The sequence below is a fragment of the Anopheles marshallii genome, chromosome 3 (assembly GCF_943734725.1).
Source record: "Anopheles marshallii chromosome 3, idAnoMarsDA_429_01, whole genome shotgun sequence".
NCBI classification, from domain to species: domain Eukaryota; kingdom Metazoa; phylum Arthropoda; class Insecta; order Diptera; family Culicidae; genus Anopheles; species Anopheles marshallii.
Window position 1 is genome coordinate 42,533,424 of NC_071327.1, and position 12,059 is coordinate 42,545,482.

The window sequence follows — 12,059 nt, forward strand, 5'->3', positions numbered from 1 at the left end:
AAGGAATAAAAAACGTACAAAGGAACTCTTATTAGTAAGAGAAATCCACAAGAAAGCAGAACTAGGAAGAAAACAACCCATTCTAGAAAGGGACTTCCGTAACAGAAAGGAAAAATCTGCATTAGTGCAATTTTTCAAGAAACTAGAAAGCAGAATCAGCTACAGATGGAAAACCATTGCAGTCTCGGGAGAAGACAATCTAATAAAACAGGCAGGAGAATCAATTATTAGAGAAGCGATAAACCGAAGCTCAATACAAACAAAAATAACAATTTATGATGCACCAAGGTATATCAATGACCCACAGGAAATTCAGACAATACTCGAAAAGACGCACAACACACCTACAGGAGGCCATATAGGACAATCGAAAATGTACAAGAAACTAAGACGAGAATTTACATGGACAAATCAAAAAGCAACGATAAAAAAATTTGTAAACAATTGCAACTTATGCAAATTAAACAAACACCAGGGAAAAACTGTTGAACCATTCGTAAAAACAGACACACCAGTACAACCATTTCAGATAATCTCAATCGACACGGTAGGACCATTCCAAAAAACATACCAAAACAATAGATACGCAGTAACCATTCAGTGTAACTTCACAAAACACATCACAGCAATAGCTATTCCAAACAAAGAAGCTATCACGATTGCAAAAGCCATAGTAGAAAAATTCATGTTGACATATGGCACCAATATTTCAGAAATCAGAACCGATATGGGAACAGAGTATAAGAACGAAATATTCAGCAATATGACAAAATTACTCAAAATAGAACAGAAATTCGCAACCGCTTATCATCCACAAACCATAGGAGCATTAGAAAGGAACCACAAATGTTTAAACGAATATCTCAGAATTTTTGCAAACCAACATAAAGATGATTGGGATAACTGGTTAGACTATTATACTTTCGCATACAATACAACACCAAATTTAGAACACGGTTACACACCATTCGAACTCATCTTTGGGAGAAATGAAAAGATACAGAAAGAAATAGTTCATAACAATACACCAATATACAATCACGAAGATTACGCTCAAGAACTCCGATACAGATTAAAAATAGCTCACGAGAGAACTAGAAATTTCATGGAAAAAGAAAAAGAAATTCGAGTAAAAGAACAAACAAAAATTAATCCAATCCATTTACAAATAAATGATAAAATAGCCATAACCAATGAAAAGAAACGAAAATTGGACCCAATTTTCAAGGGACCATATACAGTGACAAAAATATTAGGTACAAATATTGAAATAGAAAATGAACAAAACGAAAAACAGATAATCCACAAAAACAGAGCCATAAAATTAGGAGAATAATTCCGCTAAACTACATTATTCTTCCAAAGGGGGGAGGTGTAGCATATCTGCTAACATCTGTAAAACATTAAACGTTGCATACCCATTAGGCGAACACAAGAACATAACCTATCACACAGCTCAAAATGTGACACCAAGGCCACACAAGACCATAACCTACCGCACAGCTCAACCTTCAAAACATTTACATAACAGACCATAAACAAGCGTTAAGTTACAAGACCCGAACAACCAGGAAACCTTACACTAGGAGAAAACGCGCGCATAGGCAAAACACGTAGGAGTTGTGCAGAGGCACAACATGGAAAGTTTGCGCACATGCATGCCATTAAACCGTACTCAAAATTGTTTATGATGCGTCAGTAAAACAACGCATACCCAAACGTCACAAGCGCAACCCAATAGAACTCTTCCGCTTCTAGCGTGAGAAAGTAGAACAAGTGAAATTAGGCTCCGCCCAAAGCAGGCACAAAGGCGTCAAACCCATAGCACACTTCATCCCGAAATAATGATATAAAATAAAGCCAAAATCCGTAGGTAGCACGCAGACTTAATCTGGACTGTCATGAGTAAAGTCATACTCGTGTCGTCTTTCATTTCCGATCATTGAGAGTCCCCCGACCCACGGTAAGGCCTCAATGTATCACTCACTGTTAAGTACGAAATCCGAAAACGCGAAGTCCGATATTATTAAAGTTCACTGAGTGATGTTCTCGCGAGTGAAAGTGAACCGTTGACAAGCTGGTACTTTACACGGCCAGTACTGGTTTGTCACAACGGTTATACCTTCAGTTTCTGATTGAGCTGCCCTACAATACAATTTCATTATGGTGTTGTCCTTCAATAAAAATCACTCGTTCCTGGGTCCTTTTCTTAAGCTGAATTCGGGAGTGATGTGTAACGAAATGTTATGCCCTGGTGTAGTTATCGTTGGGTAATTGCTGGTTTCGTTGTTTACTGTGGCTACATTTTCATGATGTAGTTCACACACTCTGTTAACAATTTGTTCCAACAATTTGCTCCCACCTTTCATCCGACACTTCAGGTGTTGGTTCGGTTTCGAAAGCATACGTGGAGATTTCTTTCAAAACTCCAAATCTGACGACGTCCTCGTGAATATACTGAATATTGTAAACATTGCTTGAAACACTTCTTTCTCCATAAATAGTGCGAAAATCCTTGACGAATTGATCCAGCATTTGTTTTGTAAGCTCCCATTTGCTTTCGTATACGGAAGATGATAAGAATGTTGCTGCACAAAATAACAGCATAAAATTCTTGTATGCTGCTTCATGGAAAGCTTTCTTTAGGACGGCCACGTTTGCGTACTGTAGTGCACGTATTTTCAACAGTGCATGATATCATTGGAATAGTCCCGTCGTCGTAGGCTCCAAGTGGCTTTAATTTCGAAAATATTAAGACACCGGAACAACTGGACAGTTTGGAAGACAGGTTGGAATCAGATGCGGAGTTCTTGACAGCAATGCCACCGTGATCAAATCGGTCGCGATGATCCAAAGAACCGAATGCAAAACGCTCTGGACCTGATGGTAGATAAACATTTGTTTCGCAGTTGCGCATGGACTAGTCCAAAACTTCAATTTTCAAACAGAACTCATATCATTAATCTGTTGAGAATGGTCGGTAAGCGCGGCTACGGGGCACCGACCACAGAAGCAGGGAATGTTTCTTTAATTTAAATAGAAACACGCTGCTCATCGGTAAAAATTGTCGGGTAATCGAAGAAGTAGTTGCAAGTACAACATAATTGAGTATATTTATTTAAAGCAATTATGTAATAACTTATAGCAGCAAATAAGTTCCTAATATTAATATTTAAAAATAATGCAATCGATCGAATATTAGTCTCGTTTTATTTACATTTGTTCGAAATTTTTTCATTCTTTCGGCAGTAAAAATTTTACGTAGGAAAGGCATAGAGAAATACATTTTCTTTTTTTAATAAAATTAAATAAAAATTGCTTTTTTGCTATTTTCAAACACGTGTAAGTTATCGACCGCCGCAATGCATTGCCTTGCAATGTATCTAATTGTACCAAGTATTGGTCAATGAATTTAAGCACTTGTTGTTCAAAATATCTTAGCAAAAAGTATTCCAAATGTTAGCTTAAAGTGTTGGCAATACTTTGCAAACGATCGTTTGTAAATAAATAGTAAATTAAATGCTATTAAATGCAGGAAATACAACACCGAAATTACACACCGGTAATGTCATGAAGCGGGACTCCACAGAACCATGCGGAAGTCGAACGCGGACACTGCGCTATGTAAAACGCCGTACGATGAGTCCGAAAAGCACCTGCGCTGTGTACAGCGCAGTACGATGTGTCCGAAAAGCACCCGCGCTGTGGCAGTACGGCGAGCGCGCTTAGAGCTCGTCATATTAATGGCTAGCCAAGTTTAGCCTATTAAAGAAGGATTAGATTTGTTTTTTTAATGAAAGTACCCAAGTACCCAAAACCCAAGCTCGACAAATGTCAAAACAAAAACTTTTGCTAGCTGGTCTGGGCCAGGAAAGGCCATGTTTCCCTTGTACGAAGAATGTAAATAATTTTTTTTAACAAAAACAACTGAAAAACGATTATTTTAATATTCAGACTTGTATATTATTTCAAATGCATTGCAATTAAAATTAAATTACTAAACTTAAAACGTTTTTTCTCAAATTGTAGTTTACAAAAAAAAATCCCTTGTGTCATTCTTTATACCTAATTTCAACTAATTTCCAAAGAGCATGATCCGCTATAGAGTGTAATTTTGCTCACTTAATGCCCTTAAGCTTTTCGCGCATAGTGAGATACTGTGTGTAGTTAGTTTGAAAACCTTTCTTTATTTAGGATGTGCTCTGCCGGGCTGGTGTTATGGAGATGTTGCCCGGTTTAGATGTGACGAGATAAGAGAGCTTCCTGTAGTACGAGCCTCGTATCAGCCCTTATCCGTCCGCACGTTTTTGTATGCTCTTGGTCCTTCATTGCCCAGTACAAAATGCTGACACTTCTCGAATAGTCTGCTTCTTTCTAGCACACAACAGTGAAATGTATAGTGCTGGAAGTATTGCGTTGGCCACTGCGCGTGACTCCTTGGAATTGTTACAGATCTTGGAGCAGATTCGCGTAAGGAACTGGACATACAAGAGACTTAAACAAGGAACGGGAAGGATGTGCATCCCTACTAGAGATGAGAATAATCACTCTTTTCAATGATTTGAATCAGAGTCAAAGAGTGGCTTTAAAGATTTGAAACCTTTACTCACTCTTTTAAGATGCATTAAAAATTATTACACTGCATTTATGTTTTTACCACTCTTTTGCGTTTATACTCACTCTCACTCTCTGTGCCGACTAGAAACTCACTCAGGAGTGAGTAAAACTGTTTTATCACTCTTTGGATTATAATCACTCTGTAAGAGTGATTAAAAGAGTATTATCACTCTTTGGATTATAATCACTCTTTACGAGTGAGTAAAAGAGTATTATCACTCTTTTGGGATTTTAAACACTCAGAATGAATGAGCAAACGTGTTTTAACATTTTCTTTGGATTTTATTCACCGTCCGCCAGGGGATTTCGGGTTAGTAAGAATGAGTAAAATGTGTTGTTTCCCTTGTTGGATTTTAAACATTGAGTAAAACAGGAAGAGAATAAAAGAAAGTGTTTTATTTTAGTGTTTATTATTCTTTTATTGAAAATGGTTTATTACAAAGAAAGGAAACAATTGGATGCAATGGGTAATTTAGAGGGACTGATGGACAACAAGAATTTTTGTTCGTTCATTTTGATACGGAAAACCGAGTGATAAAACAGTTTTACTCACTCCTATTCATCGATCACAACCCAAAACGGATAATAAAACATTGTCACAATCTTTTACTCTCTCCCTGTTTTGCTCAATGTTTACAATCCAACAAGAGAGACAATGCTTTTTTACTCACTCTTTCTAACCCGACATCCCCTAACCGGTCAAAGAATACAATCCAAAGAAAGTGATAAAACACGTTTGCTCACTTATCCTCAGTGTTTACAATCGAAAAAGAGTAATAATACACGTTTAGTCACTCTTACAGAGTGATTATAATTCAAAGAGTGATATATTCACTCTTACAGAATGATTATAATCCAAAGACTGATAAAACAGTTTTACTCACTCCTGAGTGAGTTTCTAGTCGGCACAGAGAGTAAGAGTGAGTATAAACGCAAAAGAGTGGATAAAGGAGTAATAAAAACTCCTTGTGCTGATTCATACTCATTCACTCTGTCGAAGGTTTCAAATCACTCACTCGCTCTTACTCATCGTGCACATCTCTAATGAGTAAAATGTGTTGTTTCCCTTGTTGGATTTTAAATATTGAGTAAAACAGGAAGAGAATAAAAGAAAGTGTTTTATTTTAGTGTTTATTATTCTTTTATTGAAAATGGTTTATTACAAAGAAAGGAAACAATTGGATGCAATGGGTAATTTAGAGGGACTGATGGACAACAAGAATTTTTGTTCGTTCATTTTGATACGGAAAACCGAGTGATAAAACAGTTTTACTCACTCCTATTCATCGATCACAACCCAAAACGGATAATAAAACATTGTCACAATCTTTTACTCTCTCCCTGTTTTGCTCAATGTTTACAATCCAACAAGAGAGACAATGCTTTTTTACTCACTCTTTCTAACCCGACATACCCTAACCGGTCAAAGAATACAATCCAAAGAAAGTGATAAAACACGTTTGCTCACTTATCCTCAGTGTTTACAATCGAAAAAGAGTAATAATACACGTTTAGTCACTCTTACAGAGTGATTATAATTCAAAGAGTGATATATTCACTCTTACAGAATGATTATAATCCAAAGACTGATAAAACAGTTTTACTCACTCCTGAGTGAGTTTCTAGTCGGCACAGAGAGTAAGAGTGAGTATAAACGCAAAAGAGTGGATAAGGGAGTCATAAAAACTCCTTGTGCTGATTCATACTCATTCACTCTGTCGAAGGTTTCAAATCACTCACTCACTCTTACTCATCGTGCACATCTCTAATGAGCAAACGTGTTTTAACATTTTCTTTGGATTTTATTCACCGTCCGCCAGGGGATTTCGGGTTAGTAAGAATGAGTAAAATGTGTTGTTTCCCTTGTTGGATTTTAAACATTGAGTAAAACAGGAAGAGAATAAAAGAAAGTGTTTTATTTTAGTGTTTATTATTCTTTTATTGAAAATGGTTTATTACAAAGAAAGGAAACAATTGGATGCAATGGGTAATTTAGAGGGACTGATGGACAACAAGAATTTTTGTTCGTTCATTTTGATACGGAAAACCGAGTGATAAAACAGTTTTACTCACTCCTATTCATCGATCACAACCCAAAACGGATAATAAAACATTGTCACAATCTTTTACTCTCTCCCTGTTTTGCTCAATGTTTACAATCCAACAAGAGAGACAATGCTTTTTTACTCACTCTTTCTAACCCGACATACCCTAACCGGTCAAAGAATACAATCCAAAGAAAGTGATAAAACACGTTTGCTCACTTATCCTCAGTGTTTACAATCGAAAAAGAGTAATAATACACGTTTAGTCACTCTTACAGAGTGATTATAATTCAAAGAGTGATATATTCACTCTTACAGAATGATTATAATCCAAAGACTGATAAAACAGTTTTACTCACTCCTGAGTGAGTTTCTAGTCGGCACAGAGAGTAAGAGTGAGTATAAACGCAAAAGAGTGGATAAGGGAGTCATAAAAACTCCTTGTGCTGATTCATACTCATTCACTCTGTCGAAGGTTTCAAATCACTCACTCACTCTTACTCATCGTGCACATCTCTACGAATGATACTTTTTGAAGCTTTCTGAGCGATAAAAAAATTTTCAATTTTTGAAATTTTTTAGAATTTTTGAAAAAAATTCAACTCCGGGGCTTAAAAATTGGCCAAAGCCGGTATCGGCGAGACCCGGAGCTAGGTACTTGAAATTTGTTGTGATAATCGCAGGTTCCTTGTCATAGTCTAGGAGGCCCGAATGATACTTTTTGAAGCTTTCTGAGCAAAAAAAAATTTTCAATTTTTGAAATTTTTTAGAATTTTTGAAAAAAATTCAACTCCGGGGCTTAAAAATTGGCCAAAACCGGTATCGGCGAGACCCGGAGCTAGGTACGTGAAATTTTTTGTGATAATCGCAGATTCCTTGTCATAGTCTAGGAGGCCCGAATGATACTGTAAGAATTAGTTATAAAATAATAATTGAAATCTACAATAATGACCATAATTACACGGAATAGGATAACATTGCATGAATTATACACCTTAGGATAGGACAACACTAGCAACCTTGACAATCGATCTAGAGCAAAGATAATGAACTATAGGATTAATCATGAATTGTAAATGGATTAAAAAGGGACAGATGAATACACAGTTGCAAACCGGACAGTGGGAACATTAGACGCTTTGAGCACTCATATCACAACCAGTTTCGTGAATATTCCACATTTTGGTCCTTCGAACCGGATTTTCGGGTACTTAGTACAGTCAATTGTGATAGTGAGTGCTTTCTCAGGCATCATTCTGCATCAAGAGTGAAATTCGGTATTACGGCGTCTCAGTGCAAGTCATTCCGTGACATTTCCCGCCATCGCTAAACGCCCTGCATCAAGGGCAACGGCCGGTTACACGCTATCATTAAATTTCGCGCCAATACGTTGTGTCGTTCTTTCGTGTGTGTGATATTACAAATTTGAGTTTTTACCATGGACAAGAAAATCAAGGCAGCTCAGCTGAAAAAGAGAATCGCAGTGGAACATATAAAATCGCTGGAACGGTTTCAAGCGGCATTTACACCCGATGATGCCAACCAAATTCCGGAGGTGTTAGCAGATTTGGATATGCATAAGGCAGGGTTTTTCGCTGCATTTGAAAAACTCATCGAGATTGATGAAAGTAGTGAAACCATCGAAGCGTGCATCTCGGAAAAGATCGACATCGAAGATCGTTGCAGGAAGCTGAAATCTTTCTTACGTGGACATCAAATGAAGGAGGAAAATCCACTCATAGACGCGACGGGTTTGGCTTCATCTACACTCGCGTTTAGTCGGCCTTACACACCAAACTTACGCCTTCCGAAGGTAGAGCTTCCAACGTTCGATGGTGACCAGACAAAATGGCTTTCTTTTCGCGATCGATTTTTATCGATGATCGACGCTTCGGCGGAACTTCCCTCCATCGCAAAACTCCAGTACTTGCTGTCATCATTAAAGGGCGAAGCGGCAGTGCCATTCGAACACACATCTCTAACAGCAGATAATTACTCTCTAGTATGGACGGCTCTGCTGAAACGGTACGATAATTCACGAATGCTAATTCGGGGATATTATCGAAAGCTACATCATCTCCCGGCAGTGCAATCGGCGTCCATCGGCAAACTAAGACAACTAGTGGACGAATTCATTCCTGTTGTAAATGGATTACAAAAGCTACAGGAACCGGTCGATTCGTGGGATACCCCACTCTCGAACCTACTGCTGATGAAGCTCGACCGTGAAACACTAATAGCGAGGGAGAAACATTCGGTTCACTTCGCCAGAGACCGGTATAAGGATGTGCTCGAGTTCGTGCAAGATAGGATTCAAATCCTAAAATCGGCGGATGAAATGGTGTTTGAAGAGGCTAGTGGCAGTAAGGTGGCCGGCGTTCCTCGTCAAACCGTTCAAAAAAGGTCTGTTTCAAATGCAGCCACAGCTAGTTTGACCCCGGCTACCACGTATGTTCATCGTCAGCAAGCAAAATGTCCGTTGCAGTGCGTAGAAGACCATCGTTTATCCAGTTGTCCTGTCTTCATTGCTAAGGATGTTCAGCAACGGCGTGAGGTTGTTACTACAAAAGGGCTATGCTGGAACTGCTTGAGCAACACTCATCAAGTCAGAGCGTGCAAATCTGGTTATACGTGTCGAACGTGTCGTGAACGTCATCACTCGTTATTGCATCGGGCACCTTCCGCAACGGTTACAATGGCTGCACATTTGGATGACGATAAAGTGTTCTTGGAGACGGCGCAAATTCATATAAAGGACGACTATGGAAACAACCACGAGGCAAGGGCCTTGCTGGATTCCGGATCCATGTCAAATTTCATCTCTGATGAATTTGCTCGGAAACTGTTGACCAGTCGTAAGAAGGTTAACATCGCTGTATCGGGCATCGGAAATGCAGTACAGCAGGTGAAGGGTTCGATCATCGCTACGGTCGAATCCAAGACAAAACCCTTTACATCGGAGATGGCTTTCCTGATTCTGGACACGCCATCAGCTCACATTCCTACATCACCCACTGATGTATCATCATGGAAATTGCCAGATGTGGCATTGGCTGACAACACTTTTAACATCCCCGGGCAAATTTACATCGTAATCGGAGGCGATGCATTCTGGGAGCTACACACCGGTCGCAAGCGGTCCTTCGGCAAAGGCAAGCCGTGGTTGGTGGAAACGCACTTCGGATGGGTGGTTACCGGAAACACTCATCATTCGTCACCTGGGCCCCGACTGTGCCATCTCGCAGCCAATGAATCCTCGTTGGCGGACATCATGGAGCGGTTTTGGGAGAGCGAGGCCATAGCCGAGGAACCTGTGCTATCGGCTGAAGAGGAAGCCTGCGAAAGACACTACGTGTCTACCACTGTTCGCAACTCAGCGGGAAGGTATGTCGTTCGTTTGCCTTTTAACTCCAATCCTCATATCATTTTAGGAGAGTCTCGAGCCACTGCTGATCGTAGACTATGCTGTATGGAACGTCGTTTAAACAGCAACCCTAAAATGAAAGAAGAATACGTAAGTTTCATGCGGGAATACGAGCGTTTGGGGCACATGAAAAGGATACACGATCAGACAGAAGATTCAGGTCAGTTTTATTACCTTCCTCATCATGCGGTTGTCAAGGAATCAAGCACAAGTACCAAGGTTAGGGTAGTTTTCGATGCCTCATGCAAGACGTCCACTGGTTACTCGTTGAATGATAAGCTACTGGTCGGACCAGTAATTCAGGAGGATCTTTTCAGTATCATTCTTCGGTTCCGCTCCCATGCTATTGCCATAACTGCTGACGTGGAGAAAATGTATCGGCAGATTCTTCACGATCCACGTGATAGAAGCTTCTTGAGAATCCGATATAGAGAATCCCCGACAGAAGTTATATCCACATTCGAATTGGAAACGGTTACGTATGGTACAGCAGCTGCCCCATTTTTGGCTACCCGAACACTTCGACAAATTGCCCTCGATCACAAGGAGCAGTACCCATTAGCTGTAAACGCGGTTATGAACGATTTCTACGTAGACGATTTGTTAACGGGGACTGATGATCTAACTAATGCCATTGCAATACGACAGCAAATTTCAGAAATGCTAAATTCGGCAGGCTTCACACTGAAAAAATGGGCATCTAACTTGACGGAAGCACTAGTAAACATTCCTACCGAAGATGTGGCGGTTCAACTAACACATGAGTGGCAAGATGCGAAACAAGTGTCCACCCTAGGCATCGTTTGGGAACCTACTACTGACATGCTTCGATTTCGAGTAGATTTACCACCTGCACCAGCGGTATTGACAAAACGGGTGATTTTGTCACATATAGCCAAAATCTTCGACCCTCTCGGCTTGCTGGGTCCAACAATAATCGTGGCAAAACTATTTATGCAGCAACTATGGTCACTTAAAAAGGATGGGAAGTCATGGGACTGGGACTACGAGCTCCCATTGCACTTACAGCAGGAATGGTTGAAATTTCACTCCACGTTAGAATCACTTCGTGAGTTACGAATTCCTCGCTACACTTCACAATGTTCGGCTACGAATCTACAAATACACATCTTCGCAGACGCATCACAATCGGCTTATGGTGCTTGCTGTTACATTCGAGCTGAAGGTCTGGAAGGAGTCACCGTTCACCTGCTCACAGCTAAGTCAAAGGTAGTCTCATTATCTAACACTCATTCGATAGCGAGATTAGAATTATGTGCAGCACGATTAGCTACGGTTTTATTCAAGAAGGTCCAACAATCACTTCACATTTCTGCTACTACGGTCTGTTGGACAGATTCTATGACGGTGCTTCACTGGTTAAACTCTCCGCCAAATCGATGGCAGCCTTTCGTTGCGAACAGGGTCGCACAAATTCAACAAACGGCTGGTATATATCGCTGGAACCATGTTCCTGGCATCGATAATCCAGCTGACGATATTTCGCGAGGGATTATGCCTAATAACCTATTAGAATGTGATCGTTGGTGGCATGGGCCGCACTGGTTGTCACTCAGCAAGGAAGAATGGCCTCAAGACGCTCCATCACTTAGCGAAGTTGAAGGCGCTGAGGAGGAGAGATTGACGTCACAACGGATCGCAACAACAACAACGGTTGATGAATTCCGGAACGGCCTGTTTTCACGGTTTTCGGTATACTACAAACTGCAAAGGGTTATGGCCTATTGCTTACGTTTCATTCGCAACGCAAAACTTCCTAAGAAACGAACAACGCGTTCTACATCGGTTCCACCAATCACCGTCGATGAACTTCAAGGTGCTGAATTAAAATTGTGTTATCTCTCACAATTAGATACATTTCAAGAAGAAATGCATCACCTACAAAAGGGAAAGGAGATTCTAAAAACCTCAAACCTGAGATGGTTTTCACCGTTCATCGACAGTCAGGGTAT

General features: G+C 40.0%; 1 protein-coding gene across 1 annotated transcript in view; it reads left to right on the forward strand.

The window, feature by feature from the left end:
* The window catches only part of LOC128712624 (uncharacterized), a 39,203-nt gene extending 27,883 nt beyond the window's left edge, over window positions 1-11,320 (forward strand). Inside the window, exons 2-3 of the mRNA XM_053807512.1 lie at window positions 8,731-10,947; window positions 11,225-11,320. Coding sequence (XP_053663487.1) covers window positions 8,731-10,947; window positions 11,225-11,320 — 2,313 coding nt within the window. The remainder of the gene's footprint in view (window positions 1-8,730; window positions 10,948-11,224) is intronic.
* Window positions 11,321-12,059: the final 739 nt, after the last annotated feature.